This window comes from Pogona vitticeps, chromosome 2, assembly GCF_051106095.1.
Source record: "Pogona vitticeps strain Pit_001003342236 chromosome 2, PviZW2.1, whole genome shotgun sequence".
NCBI classification, from domain to species: Eukaryota; Metazoa; Chordata; class Lepidosauria; order Squamata; family Agamidae; genus Pogona; species Pogona vitticeps.
This window is the reverse complement of record NC_135784.1, coordinates 46,152,991-46,169,634: the sequence shown is the minus strand read 5'-3', so window position 1 is coordinate 46,169,634 and position 16,644 is coordinate 46,152,991. Positions and strand designations below refer to the sequence as shown.

The 16,644-nt window shown below is 37.6% G+C and overlaps 1 protein-coding gene across 26 annotated transcripts in view; it reads left to right on the top strand.

Moving 5' to 3' along the window:
* The window catches only part of FOXP1 (forkhead box P1), a 689,964-nt gene that overhangs the window by 404,315 nt on the left and 269,005 nt on the right, over window positions 1-16,644 (top strand). For 24 of the 26 annotated variants that reach the window (XM_078385126.1, XM_072989422.2, XM_020791061.3 and 21 more), the window contains one exon: window positions 12,724-12,904. Coding sequence is in view for 20 of the 26 variants with exons in the window: in XM_072989422.2 (XP_072845523.2) it covers window positions 12,734-12,904 (171 nt within the window). In the remaining 6 variants the exon portion in view is untranslated. Of the gene's footprint in view, window positions 1-117; window positions 242-12,723; window positions 12,905-16,644 lie in introns of all 26 variants that reach the window. The other 2 variants (XM_078385117.1, XM_072989424.2) reach the window with 1 other exon arrangement.

The window sequence follows — 16,644 nt, the reverse complement described above, 5'->3', positions numbered from 1 at the left end:
TTTTTCTTATCTTTAACTTTGGTTGAAGGGGCTACAAAGATTAGCAAGTTGTTTGGTTTTTTTCCTAAGAGATTTCCTTAGTGTAATGATATCTATCCAGTTGTTTGCTTTTTTCAGAAGGGACAGAGCACTCCCGCAAGACGGCTAGCACAGTAATAGAGCATCTGATGGCTAGAATATTCTGTGTGGATCTAACAAGGACTTTCAATGTCTAGCACAAAAGGATAGGGCTATGAAAAAGGTAATCACCCCAGCCCCAGCCCCTTTTTGAATTCCTATATATAAAATATATATATGATTACTATCTGTGAGAGAGTGCATGTGGTATTTGTAAGTGTGCATGCTTCTTTTAATAAGCTATTGATAGATGTCTCCTCTTTTAAGTTAGGAAAGGAAATGTTTCATTTGTTTTAGGGGATTGGTGATGGAAACACTCTTAGGAATGGCAAACCATAATATTTGAATTTATAATTTCCAGGTGCATTTTTATTAGTTTGTGTCCTTGCTTGCTGTATGTTATTATATAATAATATTATGTTTCAAACCATGTCTCTGTTTCTGACTGTTACGTACTGCTGCATTTCTTTATTAATTTCTGTGAGACTTAATGTGGTAAAATGAGTAGTTAAAACTGGTTGTTATTTCTTTTGTATCATTTAACAAAGAAGCTAGATGAGAAAAGTTGTAGTTTTGTACTCTTCACTTTTCCACATTATTGTGTGTGGTGGCCATCCACAAACCAACAGAATGTTATACTCCCCATTAATTTCAGTGGGGCAGGTTATAGATATTCCACCCTCTTGGATAAAAGGCATGATGACTGATAATTCAGATGTAATCCTTAGGAAGCAGAAAAGTAAGAATTCGTAAAGAAAAGTCAGCTGTAGCTCTGAATGCAGAATCCTGTGACTTTATGATGGTAATTGCTATTAAAACTGTAAATAAACGGCATGCTGTAGAAGTGTATATAAGGAATTTTTGAGGGATCAGGTTAAATGATTGACTGTTTAGTCGCTTGGCAAACAGTTAAAAATTATTGCAAAATCTTAAGAGATTATATTGGCTGGCATACCATAATGATCTGAAACATATTGTTCATTGTGATTACTAGAGCAGCCATGGGGCTTGAGGTAAATAAAAAGAATGCACTTGGAGTGTGTGATCTAACAGGCAGTCATTAATTGAGTAGCATTGCTCTAATGAATCTGTTCCTCTCTCTGCATCAGATGACGAGAAGAAAGGAGTGAGAGAAAACAGTGAATGAGAACCTAAACTATATTGTGTCATAGGTTGAGAAAGCTTTACTTCATCATATTAGCATACAAACCATAGGAACCATAGGAACATAGGGAGGTGATTCATATAAACTATGGGATCATCTTAACCACTTATTGGCAGCATCTCTCCAGACTTCCATAGTATTTTCCTGAATCTCACCTTGGAGATGCCCAGGATTGAACTTGGATATTCTTAGGTAGAAAGCATGCTTTATTATTGACATTTGGCCCTTCACTATAATGTGAATGTTAACAATCAACAACTTAGGCTGTAATCACAGGATCGTAGAACTGTAGATTTGGAGGGTACCCTAAAAGATTACCTGTTTCAACCTGCCAATGCAGAAATCTACAGCTGATCCTTTGCATGCTTATTTGAAAGCAACCACTACTGCTTCTGTGTGGACACTCACAGGACTGGGAAACTGTTGTTTTGTAATCACCACCTTGTCAGTGTCATGACAAAAGTTTAAATTCATACCCTGCCTCTGGTTGCTTCACCTGGGATTGAAGAAGCAAGAATTGTAGACTTTTTAGCACTGAACAAAATTCATGAAATTCTCATCCATACTGTAGTCATGACACCATGGATATGGTGGCAATATCAGAAAAAGCTAGTAATATAGATAGTTTATGCAGTGTGTTTTTCCTCTCAACATGAACAGTCCTTCTTCAGGAGCATGTTCATATTCGGAATTGTGGCATATAAACAATTTGGTTTCTGGCTCTTGCTATAGTATCCAGCACCAGCGGATTGGCTACCTTGTTGATCAATTGCATTTATTCAAAGCAGTGTGTAATTGTATCAACTGATCCTATGTCAGTGGATTTGTACATGTATAGGCAGGGACTGAAAAAAGTACAAACAAAAGAAAAAGGAATTGGGTGGAGACAGTGCAAATAAAGTAAATAAAGACAACCATAACTAAAAAAGGATCTGTAGTCTAGAAGGTGAATAACTTCTGCTAAAAGCACAAAATGATATACCGTATCTAGCTTTTTTCAGCTATTGTAGCCATATAAAGCAGTTTGTGAAAGGAAGTATTTTCAAGTATTGATAAAAAGGAAGCAGGTACATTATTTCTTTGGAACTGATTACATGACAATAATCTTAGATATGGCACTGAAAGTATCATCAAGTAGAACATACACAGACACCTTACAGTCCTGTTCCCCAATAAATGTATGTTGGTGGTTACATGTGTGTAGTTTACATATAAGAAATTTAGGTGAACATGTAGAACATTTAAAATTATCATGTATGGAATTGTATTTGGAGAGGACTGAAAATTTCTCTTTCACATTTAAATAAAACTAAATAATGCAGTGTTGTTGTTATGTGTGTATTGTCATTCATAAGGAGGGAAAATCTGTGCACCTTTACTTATGGTGGTAAAGGACCCCATGCTTTGAGACATGCATTCCAATCCAAACAGATTCACATCTACTATTCTGGTGATGTGTCTGATTAATAATTAGTATAGCAATTAATTATTAGAGTAGCAAGTCATTAAGAAGGAGGCAGGAAGGGCAGACAGGAGAACATCAGTAGCCTTGCATGTTTGCTCAATGAGGGCTAGGGCGGATGTGGAGTAATGAGTGGGTGTATGGGAGGTGGTCTTGAACAGATGGTTGGTTTGTTAATTTAGTATCTTAGTTGATACTTAGACATATTTCATGTTTAGTATTAGTTAAGAGATAATAATGGTAGGGTTTTACAACTTCCTTATAACTTCTACTTTGGATACCTATTGAAATGTTTCCCAGTTATGACTTCTATGCTTGTAAACGCAACAGACAAGATTGAGGAGATGATGTTTACTCCTTGGTTCTGTTTTCATGGCAGCAAGAGTCATTTGTGGACATCATTCAGGTGATAAAGACAGAGCAGTCCCACCTGGGGAAATGTAATGATAGCTCTGTCTCCTTCACTCACCATAGATACTTGTCACTGAAATTTTGACTTTTGCTATCGGGAGTGATACTGTGTAGGAAAAAAGGGCCAAATGCTTTAGGGCCTTTCCTCACCCTTATTGTGGGTCATTTGGAATGGTATGAATGAAGGCATAGTTACTGCTGAAAATGGCTTTTGTCTTATCAGACAAGGATATATTTCTCATCTTTCTGAGTTCTATGCTCTATACCCATGAAAGTGTGACCAGGCTCCACAAGGCTGATGCAGAGCTCCACACACATGGAAGCAGTTGTGCTGAATATCAAATTGGTCTTTACTAACAGTCACAAAGTGCTTATTTATTTATTTATTTATTTAGTGCATTTTTATTTGCTAACTGCAAACCCATTCCCATCACCTTCCTTTCTCACATACAGGCAGTCTGTGACACTTGAAGCAACAACTGCACTTCATGCATACTTTACTAGCTTTGGAAACCTTCAAAAGTTCCTTCTCATGCAGCCTTATCAATAATTCTGTGTCCAACCTATTGATTCATGCTTAACTTTAGCTACCAGGAACTTGTAGTCTAAGGAGTGGGGACGCCTAACTTTGCCATTTGGGGGGTGATACTGCTTTAACCATGGGCCCCTCTCTGACCTCAGTTTTATTTTAACATCTGTCTTCCTGACAGTCTGGTCTCCTCATTTTCAGATGCTGCATCCTCACACCAGGCTGTAGAAAGCATACAGAATGCCTCCGTTAGCCAATGTGGTTCTGGAGTATGTTGTAGGACAGACCTGGGCGAAGTGCGGCCCTCCAGATGTTCCTGAACTGCAAATCCCAACATTCCTCACTGTGTGGGCTAGGCCCAACTCTCCTCACACTATTGGCTGTGTGGGCTAGGCCCAGATCTCCTCACTATTGGCTGTGTGGGCTAGGAATTATGGGAGTTGCAGTTCAGCAACATCTGGAGGGCCGCATTTTGCCCACCCCTGTGAGGTGACTATGCAGTCTTTTCTAACCCTTCAATGACCTCTAGGGAGACCTGAGGGCCTGTTTGCTTGTTTGTTTGGCAAGTGAGGGAAGCTGGTATATTGCTCTTCATTGCAGTTAGAACTACACTTCAGTTGGAAGTCTGTATATAAACTGGACTTCCCATTGACAGCTTCCATGTAGATATTAAGTAGTTTGCAGATTGTAGATTTCAGGACTACAGATTCTTGAGTTTCAAGGACACTACTTATCTTACATTTCAAATTTAATTTAGCAGAGAATTAGCAATTAAGTCTCTTGTATTTTATTGAGTTTGGGCATTTTCAGTTCTGCACTGACTCTCGAGACCCCAGAGCCATGCTGTTGCACACCCATTGCCGTTTGGGTTATAAAGAAATGAGAAAAGGGACGGTACGCTATTATATATAATTAAGTACTAGGCAAGCGTTGTTGAATAGGGGCAGCCGTTAAAGCTACTAGTAAGGGGATTTGGGGGCAAGTGTTACTTCAGATTAAAGCTTCTTGGAAGATTGATAGGTTTTGGATCAATTGGGAGAAATTGCAGGGAACTGTGTAATCACAAGGAAATGTCTTTATTGCAATTGGACAAGGTGATACTCTTGACTCTTTTAAAAGCTGAATTATATTAGATCTCTATCTCTTCCCTGTTTCCTTCATGGTTTTTATTTTTAACCTTTTCTTCCCCACCTCTCTACATCACTGAGCACTGCTTTTCGTACAGTCAAGAGGGCAGAGGAGGTGACTCACCCCCCTTGCTAAACAGATGCCAGTGCCAGTCTGTGGGTCAGTTACTAAGGATGCTCTTAGAGCAGTGTGATTTGTTTCACTTCCCCTGGGAGGTTTAGCACATCACCTCTTCAATATGCTCTGCCTCCTCTGACCCAAAGCTTGGGATGAGTCCAATTCCAGACCTGGAATTCCCAAATGACTGCCTGAGAAGCTACCCTGGAGTTACAGGGGCAGCCTGTAAATGTGCTGTTGATAATTCGATCCATTCTGAAGCCCCTTTTCCCCCTCAAGTATTAAATGAGATTTCAGATTTCGGATATGTCTAGACATAGACAGTGTGTGATAAAGTTGATAATGCATTAATCATTTTTAACAACAGGTAATATGCATAATTTATGGTGTTACAGTGCTATCTTTTTTGATATTTATGATGGATAATGCTCAGTTTTTGCCCTCATATTACTGCTTTAAATTATACCACAAGAAAATTAATGAGAAAGTAGATTTATGGGTTTCATTTGTTTGTCAATTTGGAAATTAATTGGGTGTTAATTTTAGCCGTCCCTCATCAGACCAGGTCTTTAGTATGTGTGCATTACTTTGCATTCATTGAAGCCTACCTCCCATTTACTGTGGGTCACTAGCTTTGCATACATTAAAATAGCCCTCAGGCTCATTCTCTTGATTACTTTTTGAGCTGCCATGCATTAGAAAATTTACGCCTTTCTGTTATAATTATGAAAATTCTATATAGGAAGATGGTACTTGCGTAACTGCAAATAATGCATTGTTTCTGGGCTTTGTTAGGTCACATGTAACAAAGTCCTATTATTATCCCCCCACCTTTCTTTGATACTATAAAGGGATATCCTCAGTCTTTATTTTATGACCCTACAGCCTTTGAAATCTCAAAGACTAATTTTAAATTCATTAAATCTGCCTGTTGGCCTAAACATGGAGACACAGTACAAACAGTAAAAACACACATATACATATACACCACCAAAGACTTTCCCATGTACTGTTTCACTGTCTCATTTGCATTTTTCACATATCAGGCACAGCTTTTCTCATTAATTTTGTTCTGCTATTATTTTAATGTGTGCCATGTATCATCAAAAGTAACCTTAAAAACAATCAGTATCATCTTTTTGGATAATGGAGCATCTCCCAGTTCGTTTATTGAAGAATATATTTAGTATTCTAAGTGGGTTGTGATGCTGGGTTTTAGCTGCTTTCTTAAGTTTATCAAAATATTGCCCAGCTAATCAATACCACAGATTGCAGGGCCATTTGCAAAACAGTTCCACATAACTAAGTTTGCAGAGGGCTCTAAAAAGGCTTATGTGGATCTTTCTCAGAGTAAACAAAAATTGTCTCAACATATGAAGTTATATTTGTTCATTGTATAATAATAATCTTAGAACTATCAAACTGGAAGGATCCCTATGAATCATCAAATCCAGTCCCTGTCAAGGAGGCATAGTGGGGAATTGAACTCCCAAACTCTGGCCTAGCAGCCAAATATCTAAACCACTGAGCTATCCACACAGCGTAACAAGCTTCTCAATGGATATAAATTCAGAGTGGGTTTTTAAATTCACAAAAATGTTGTAGTCCTATTAATAGAATGTTACTTTAAAGGTTACCTATCCCATTTATGCAGGACTTAATCCAACCATTAGTCACAGTTAAATCAGATCCATAAAACAATGGGACTTTGGTAAATCAACACTTACATGTATTAGGCCCTACTTGACACATTGAGAAATGTTAGAAAAACCTAAATACAACCCTGTGTACATGAGAGTGTAATAACTATGCTTAGGAAAAGCAGGAACAGTTACTGGCCTGTGAACATTAATGGATCCTCCTCCAAACTCTACTTAATAAATGGTAAGCTAAACAATCCTGTACATGCCTATTCAGAAAGCAGTCTTAATAAGTTCAGTAAAATATACCGTATTTTTCGCTCCATAAGACGCACCTTTCCATAAGATGCACCAGTTTTTTAGGAGAAGAAAACAGGAAAATATAATCTGTTTTCTTTGCTCCATAAGACGCACAGACTTTTTACCCCCCTGTTTTGTGGGGGAAAAGTGTGTCTTATGGTGCGAAAAATACGTAATTCCAGATAATCAGGTTTAGGATTTAAGTAATGAATACATATAGAAAATAAAAAAACAAACAGCTACATTCATAGTGGAAATCATTAGCATCAGTTCAAAACATTTATTTATTTATTTATTTATTTATTTATTTATTTATTTATTTATTTATTTATTTATTTATTTATTTATTTATTTATTTATTTATTTATTTATTTATTAGATTTCTTCCCCCCCCCCCCCCCCCCGGACAGCATGTACTCGGGGCGGCTTAAAATATCATAAAAACATCATGAACAGTCATGGAAACAACGATAAAAAGAGTTTACCTACTGTTTCCTCTTTATACACCTGCTAATACTAACATTTTTGTAACTGAGCCAGAAAACCCCAGATTCACTTAGGCCTAACAAAACATGTAGGTTCATATTTTGCCAGAGAATGTATGACAATTATTAAAAATTGCTTCCACATTGTAGACTTCCTGGACACCCATTTTAGAATTAAAAATAAACAATTATGTTTTTGCTAACAAATTTATTCTTGTGAAGTAAATGGTTAAATGTTGTTTTGCCCTTGTTCTGTATTTGCCAGAGACTGTGATGCAAAATTTTGCCATTTAACTGCTTTCTTCAGACTGATTGTAGCGTTAGCTTCTCTTTCCACAGAAATAACATATATTATATAAACCAGTGTTTGGTTTAATTTACACATCCTTAAATGACTGGGCCAAGTTCTTTAAGGGCATTTATTCTGCTTCATATAAATAATTGATCAGCCAAGTTAATTTACTTCTGCCTGACTTGGTCAGCCTTAATTAACTGCCCTGGAATAAAGACTGATTTTATTTGTTAGCTTGAAATCTTTCACAAACATGAAAAATAAAGGGCTTCATTTTGACACAAATTCTGCATCAGTGCTGTTCCTCAGATTGCTTATATCTGTACTGACAGCTCAGCATTTACATGTTTGCTAATAAGAATCTTAAGCAAACTTGCAGAGAACAAATGGATTCTCATGAAATTGGACATAGATTTGACCAGAGATTCTCCATGTCAGAAGTCAGAATTACACAACTAACTGGGAAGTTGTAGATTGTACACCATGTTGTTTCAAAGCCACTCATGGATTACTTGGGCACAAATAAAAGCAACATAATCAATAAGAACATCTATTCAACTTTGAACTGGAGTCCAAGGAGGCAAGCTCAGATATTTCAAGTAGGAAAGGGACAATATATACCCATAAATTCCACATTTTTGGAAACTTTTGCAAGTTTGTAAATTTTGAAAAGAAGAGAGTGAACTGCTACGACTGTGTGGCTGTAAACAGTAGAAATTATAGTTTAGGATTTTGTAGACTTCACCATTTTTACAAATCCCAAATGGGCCCCAGGGCAACAGGGCATTCTTCTGCCTTTTTCTCAAACATGCACCTGCCCAACACTAAGATTATTCAGGTCAGCTGGGTCTATCGCTTTATAGTTTTCTGCTGCTCTGCTATCAGCTCCAGTGGGTTAAATGACATAACAGAGAAAAGAAAGAGTAATATATGTCATCAATCATAACCTTCATCTGTGTGTGCTCCTGGGCCTCCATTACAGAGTGAGACCTATAAACACCTGGCCTGGTTCTAACCTGGTTTCCTAAACTCACTCAGGTTCTCATATTGTCATGTGTCAGTAGACTATTTTCTTTGCATGGTCATAGAACTTCTGTAGTGACAAATCACAAAAATAGGTTGTAAACTATATGTTGTCACTGTTGTTGTAGTGATAGTACAACTCATACTACAACAAATCATTTGTCTTTTGCCACTTCAGGGGTTTTCTAATGTGACCTGTCTATAATATATATAGTTTTTAGCAATAAGAAAGCTGAGATGGATGCTCATAGGATTGAAATAACTTTGGGGAGTAACAGCACTTTTGGCCAGGGACAGGAGGGGTTATTAGTTAAAGGAGCCGTAGGTGCTGTAGGACAAAGAGGTAGCAAAGGTAGTGCCAGATCGGTAGAGAGGTTCTAGAACTCAGTGTAAATTGTACTGGATGTAATTTCTCTTATAGCTTGAGTTGTCTAAATTATTCAGTCTGTATATCTCAATATTCCTCTAACTATTGTCCTCTAAATGAGTTGGACTGCACCTCCATCACTTCAGAATGATAGGTCTTTGGTTTGGCACATCTAGTGGACATCATGTATGAGAAAGCTAACATAGCTCATGGAAGTGCCATTGTCAAAATGTGAAATAGTATGTATATAGAGTGTTGAAATAATTAAGGAGGGTACAGTATTAAGAAAAAGACCTGAAAATGAAAGTGCTTTCAAAATTGAAGCTTGAACAATAGTTTACTCTAGTAATGACTAAACAGTTAACCAGCTCTCCATCTGAGCAAGGTCACTCTACAATAATAATCCTGACAGTGGAACAAGTTTAACAGATGATAACAAAACATAAACAAAGATGCAAGACTTATAATATGCACTCTTTGTAGTTCCAGTATCTTGGAGCTGTAATATTCTTTCATTGGAAAATTCTGCATTTTCAGGATTCTGGAATTCCAGATCTCTTATGGTTCAGGTTCTGTAAATCTTTTAGTCATAATGATGATGTTATTATCGTAATGGCTTTAGAGTAGGTGGATTTAGAGTAGGTGGAGGGATGATAACATTTCCTTTTGAATATGTTTTCTTACAGTTCCAGGCCCCTGGAGAAATAGATTGTTTACAGACCAAGGATAGGTATGAACAACTGAAAGAATTATAGATACAAGGAGATCTCTCTCTCTCTCTCTCTCTCTCTCTCTCTCTCTCACACACACACACACACACACACACACACACACACACATTCTTCATCACATCATTGCAACTCCACACCACATAGGTTACCAGACATCAAAGAGCAACAGTCATATAGCAGTGCAAGAATAGACTTCGTTTCCAAAAGCCAACAACACAATCTACTGGTTGAACATTTAGAATGATTTGTGCCTGAGCATTTTTAATATACCTGAAGGCCAAAGATTATTTAAAGTTACAATGCTTTTTTACTTTTAAATTTTGTTTTTTTTGGAGATGTATTCTCAGTTTTTAAAAGTCTTTTTAGGCTATGTAATTGAAACATTGTTCTTTTTTACTTTTCAAACATGTTATGACTGTATTTTGGATTAAATTTTGACAAAAGTATTTTCCTGCAATTTAAGTCTATTCCCCCCCCCAATAATTGTCTACAGTTTTTCATAGCTCTAAGACTTTTGAATGTTTTGAATATTTGAGATTTTATTTTGTGCTTATTGAACATAGAATCAATGTAGCAGTGTAAATAAAGCTAGAATAAGACGAGCTGATATCTGTGAAGAGTCTCAGTCATCCAGGTAAGGTTATCTGGAAGTTGAGTCATGGCAACGGGACTTCTTTCTTACTGGGTTGAAAATGTTTTGCTACTCATCTAAGTAGCTTTTTAAGTCTGAATAGAGTTGATAGGAGACCCCTGATATATTCTCCATGGTAGTTTCACTTCCCTGTATTCTGAATAGGCTTGTTAGATGGACAATGAGTGGAGAAGGACTGCAGAGGTGAGATTTTCACTAACCCCCAGTCCTTTGTCCTTCTAAGGAGCCTATTCAGACCATGGGGAAGTGAAATTAGCTTGGAGGACATATGAGGGGCTCTCCTCAGACTGAAGAAGCTACTTGTATGAGTAGTGAAACGTTTCAACCTAATAAGAAGGAGGTCCAGTTGCCATGACTCAACTTCCAAGACAAGCTGATTTTGCCTGGCATTACTGAAAAATGATATTACTTATTCCTTGATACTGAGTTGAATATTGATACGATTAGACATGATCAGTTCATTTCATTCTGGAATTAACCCTTAATTGGGATAAATGCCAGCTGTGATGAACACAGGCTTCTGATTTTCCCCTGGATGTATTTAAAGTCCGGTGTGGCCCTTAGGGCCATGTTCGAGTGTCAGAATCATGAACTTGAAACCATGATTATCTTTTCTACTCATAACTTGAAATGGGCTGCTACTAGAGATGGGCATGAACCTCAGAAATGATGGTTCATGGTTTGCCTCAAACCACCATGAACCAACCAGAAAACTGAATGGTGAACCAATTTGGTTTTTTGTTTGTCTCCAATGGGGAAGGGGATTATCTGCTCCTGTTGCCCTACCATGGGGCAGATCTATAGAGCCTGTGTCCTGAGCACACTCCTATATTGCAGTGAGTCCTGGACCCTTTGTGCACGGCAGGAGAGGAAGCTGAACACCTTTCATATGTGTTGCCTCCGATGCATTTTTGGTATCACCTGGCAGGACAAAGTTCCAAATAGAGTAGTCCCAGAACAAGCTGGAATTTTTAGCATTACATTACTGAAAGGGCTACAACATCAATGTTGGCTCGGGCATGTCGTGAGAATGGCTGATGGTCGGGTTCCAGAAGATCTCCTGTATGGAGAATTAGTGCAGGGAAAGCGCCCCAGAAGGAGACTACAGCTGCAATGCAAGGATATCTGCAAGCGGGATCTGAAGGCCTTAGGAATGGACTTCCACAGATGGTCAAATTTGACATCTGAGCATTCAGCCTGGAGGCAGGTGGTGCATCACAGCCTCTCCCAATTTGAAGAGTCCCTTATCCAGCAGGCCGAGGCAAAGATGCAGTCCCAAAACCAGCAAAATCAGGGACCTGGACAGGGGACAGGTTGTATTTGTCTTCAGTGTGGAAGGGATTGTCACTCTCAAATTGGCCTTCTCAGCCACACTAAATGCTGTTCCAAGTCCTCTATTCAGAACATATTACCATAGTCTCTCGAGACTGAAGGATGCCTAATCAATAATAATAATAATAATAATAATAATAATAATAATAATAATAATAATAATAATAATAATAATAATAATCTGCCTCACCAGTTGTCAGCTTGCTCGTATCTTCTCAACACATTCAAACCCCTTATTGTGTTGCATCTAGGAGGGAGACTAACTTTAGGAGTCCTCATTATTAATATCTGTGCACTCTTGTGTGCCTTTGTGTCCTTGTAATTGTACTATTCAACATTATAAAATAACATACCTTTAGATTGATTTGAGTTGCCATTCAGTACTGAGAGTTAAATTTCCCTTTTATTGGTAATCAAGAGGGTGCCTTGCTTTAGAGATTTGAGTTAATCCAAAAGGGTTATTCCAGTGGGGAGGCAGGTCACAATGGACAGTACTTTCCATCTCAATTTTTTACTATACTTTCTCAAGACTGTACTGATTCCTTCCTTCTGTAATAACTTTTGTGTCACATTGTATCTTTAAAAAAAATCTGTCCACAATGTATTACAAAGGGTAATAGACTTACAGAGTTCAAGTAAAGTGTTGGATGCAATTAAAATAATTTAATTATAAAACTTCTCTCTCTGTGTGTTTGTCTATATGCTTACTCAGAAAGAGAAAAGCTGTTGAGTAAACGATGCTATATTTAGAACAAAATTTATTTCTAAAATTATGTAGGTCTACCAACAGATAAACATAAACCGGTAGCTTGAACCATTAATGAAAACATAAATTGCAAGAAGGGCAAAGGCAGATGTTTACAGCAGCGGCAAGTTTTACATCAAAATGCATATATTCACAGACATCTCTTTATAAACAGCATTTTAACGGATTTTCAAATGTTATTCTTTTTCTCCCTTAAATTATTTCAGTTTTTAAGTCATGATGCAAGAATCTGGGACTGAGACAAAAAATAACGGTTCAGCCATTCAGAATGGAGGGAGCACTGGGAACCACTTACTAGAGTGCAGCCTACGGGAAGTGAGATCAAACGGAGAGACACCTTCTGTGGAAATTGGCGCTGCAGATCTAGCCCATCTTCAGCAACAGCAGGTACAGTAAATTATATTACAACTTTACTGCCCAGGGGAGTTAAGGGTGAAGGAAGAAATAAAGCACTTACTTGGCCATGTAAAAAAGGGCTGTGTTGTTTTCCAAGAATTAAGTACTTGAGGAAATGCACATGGCATATATGCATATGATATTGTGTGTTTTGCCTTCTATGGAGCTAAACTGGAGATTCAAAGTGACTGTTTCATATATCTCACGGGAGTTGCTTTTTTCTGATATGCACATAAGAGAGATACAGAGATCATAGGCTGATTTTGTTGTGTATTGGTGACTTCACAAAATAGTTCTGAATACAAAATATGTAAATGTTTGCTTGAATGTTTGCTTTTACAACAAAACAGACTATGAACAAGCTGGCAACAACATCTGTTAACAAAGGATTTTTTAAAAAAAGTATCTTTAGGTTGGAAAATCCTGCTTGATGTATCTGTGCTGTTGGAATTGGGGACAGAATATATCTCTGAGATATTGCCATTTAGGTAGAATTAAAGTCATAATTGTATTTTTTTAAAGAAAAGCTTCCTTGATGTGCATTATCAAAAGGCAAAAGGGGTGGAATTTGGTGGTTCACAAGTATGTTTATGACTGGAACCTTGATGTTCTATGATGCTAAAAATGTTCTTGAAGTCTTTTAAATAAGCCTTTGACATTGGTGTGAAGTCTTTGCTATGTGTAATGGTCTCGCCTGCAGGTTGTACAGTAGAAAAAACAAAGGTGGAAAATACAATGTAATGAGCCAACCATACTATTTTTTCCCTAGAAAATCAAGTACTACACAAAACAAATTCACTGCAGTTTAGCAGTCTAAAATTTGCATGATGCTAAACGCAGTAGACAGTTATTTCAGGGGTTTTTTTCCTATAGGTTTCTTACTTGAAGTGAGAATACAATCAGTGAGAAAATCACAGCCATGCTGAATTCATTACTGCAGTAGTCACACAAAACCATGGATAAAATTTCAATAAGTGCAGGCCACAGTTGAGTAAACAGTTGCACTGAAACTTAATTCCTGTTGACTTTTCCTTCATTCTTCGCCAGGGGCACATTCTGCATCGTAGTGCAAAGACAACAGGAGTTACAGCTTTGATTAATACAGGACAGTGGAACAGAATAAGAACAATAAAGTACATTGGAACAACACAGAACACAAAGCCCTTCCTTTGAAAAGAGTTTGCACATTAAAATAAGATTATGCTACTGTAATGTACAGTCTGAGCATTATGCAGATTTCAGTCTTGATTGCTTTCTTGCCATATTTGTGGTTCACACACACACAAACAGACATGTATGTATATGTTGTGCGCATATGCATTTGTTTACAGAAAGCAGCTGACTTGAATAATACCAAGCCTGACGATTTTTCTCTTTTCACCAAATATTAATCAGCATCAGGGCTACCCCTTTTTAACCTTTCTGTAATCAAGCCCCCCTCCATAATCAGCCAGAGGGGTTACTGTTGAGCGAAGTAACACCTTTATCATGCATGTAATGTGTCACATCACTGAGCAACAATCCATTTTGAGTGCTTAAGGTGAGGCAGCAGTGCATTCCAGGCAGGGAACTAAGTGCCCTACAGCTCTTTCCTAATTCTTGGCTGGAACAGATAGATGTGCTGATCTCTGCATGCCCTAGAAACAAGACATTCAGAATGTAAGAAAAATTTTGTTGCATATGAATTAAATGGAATTCATGCAAGTAAATGTTAAATTTGTATCTAGTTATATCACCATCTGTTCTATCTTTGGCTCAGGTGAAGTCACCTTTGGGTTACAGCCTTGTCAATGGGTCCTCACACTCTTTCTTTGTTCTTCTTTGTGGCCTCTGTGAATGCACACAAATGGGTTGTTCTGCACCTGCGCAGGATGTCTCGGACGTTTCTAGAGCTTGAAGACATGTTATTAGTAGGGCGTTTCCCCGTGGAGCACATGCTCCACCCTCCAAAAGTCCCCTCAGTTCCTTTTTGCTGCCACTTTGATTGGACTTCTTTCGGAAGAATTCCAGGAAATGCTAGCAAGCAATATACATAGAGGATAAAATTTTTAGTGGTAGTCAGTTGTGTGCCATAAAATGTTATTAATGAGCACTTCTGTTAATATTATTTATGGGAAGACTCCATATTTGATTGTTCTTCAGACAAGCAGGAACATGCATATATGCTATGAATAAAGAGGATAGGAGGTGTCTGCTCCTTTGTGAAAATGAGTTTGTCAGTTTATCCCTTATTTTATTTCTGTTTCTCATGGAGAGGGTTAACAGTTAAGAAAATTAGAATCTTTAGCCTAGGTTGTAGAAAGGGTTTCCATGTGAACTCAACCATAATGAAAACCTCAGATTATCATGGTTAGTATTAGTATCAAGATGTGCTTTTTCCCATGGGCCTTTCTATTCGTGATTAGTTGTCCTTCTTCAATATGGTACAATTCACATGTTATGGACTACAACTCCAGCTTTTCTAGACCAGACTACTATCTTCAAAGATAGCCTACCAGAGAGCTATGACAACATCTATTCAGTGACCATGGCAGGCCATCATATTCAGAAATTACAGAGATATTTTTCAGTTTGTATCCAGTACAGGCCCTTGCTTTTGATGTTGGGAAGGAATACGTAGAGCTGGTGGATCCTTTGTAAGAATATTTTTCTGATGAAAACTGATAAAATCATATTAGATGTATGATGTAAAATCCGAGGGTTAGGAAAGTACTAAACAAATCATTATACAAGGAAAAGGGCTGTGCTAATGGAGAATCTTGTAGCTGATTTCCTCCCGTTTAAGGGGATTACCAACATTTTGGCAATAAATATAGGTGTCAAAATAGGACCTTTCTGAATAAAGTGTTAAGAGAAGCATTGAGAAATGGAAACAGCTGTTGTGGGCACAACTGTTGCCAACAATGCCATCCAGTTAGGATGATGTGCGTGTCTCTTTCTAGCAAAGATTGGTAATTTTTTAAATTTAACTGAATGTCTTTGCTGGAAAATAGATGCACACCATCTGACATATGAACATGTATTAAGGTAACACATAATGTTGGAAGCAGCCTTCAAGATTAACACTCTGCAAACTCTTTTTCCAACAAAATGCTGCACAATTCAGATATATCTAGTTTTTCTTTAAAGAGCCTACTTGAGTGCAGTTCTTTTTTTTTTTAGAGTAGTACCTAAGTTGAATCAATATAGAGCAATGTACAGTAGGTTGTCATACATTCTAGTGAAGGCATTAATAGATAACTGAATCACAAATGAATATAGCCAAGCTGATTGCTTTGGAGAGCTCATAGTTCCTCGAAAGATGTGAAGCTGAGATGGGAAAAATGGGGCAGAGGCTTTGACAGGGAAACGAGATGCCCAAGAGTGCTTTGGAAGCATCACATAGCTGGAGGGAAACATCATGTCCTGTGAAGTGTGTACCAAAAGATCAGCTTGGCTGGATCGTTTTTAGGTCATGCTGGACTGCACAAAACATGAAAATGAAAGTAATAAAACATTTATTGAAGGAATTAGTGTTGTGACTCTCTGACTTTTGTGCAGATACAAGTGGTCACAGCCCTGGTTGTTTTATATGTGCATAGCATTGTCCACAGTGGACACTTTGGGGCACTGTCCTTTCTCACTTCTTAGGAAGTTTTAGAAAAACAGCCATTGCATAAAATTGATGTTTTACAGCTAGTCAAATATTTGGATCATAAAGTATTGTTATAGGCTTCGAAAGAAGAGCTAAG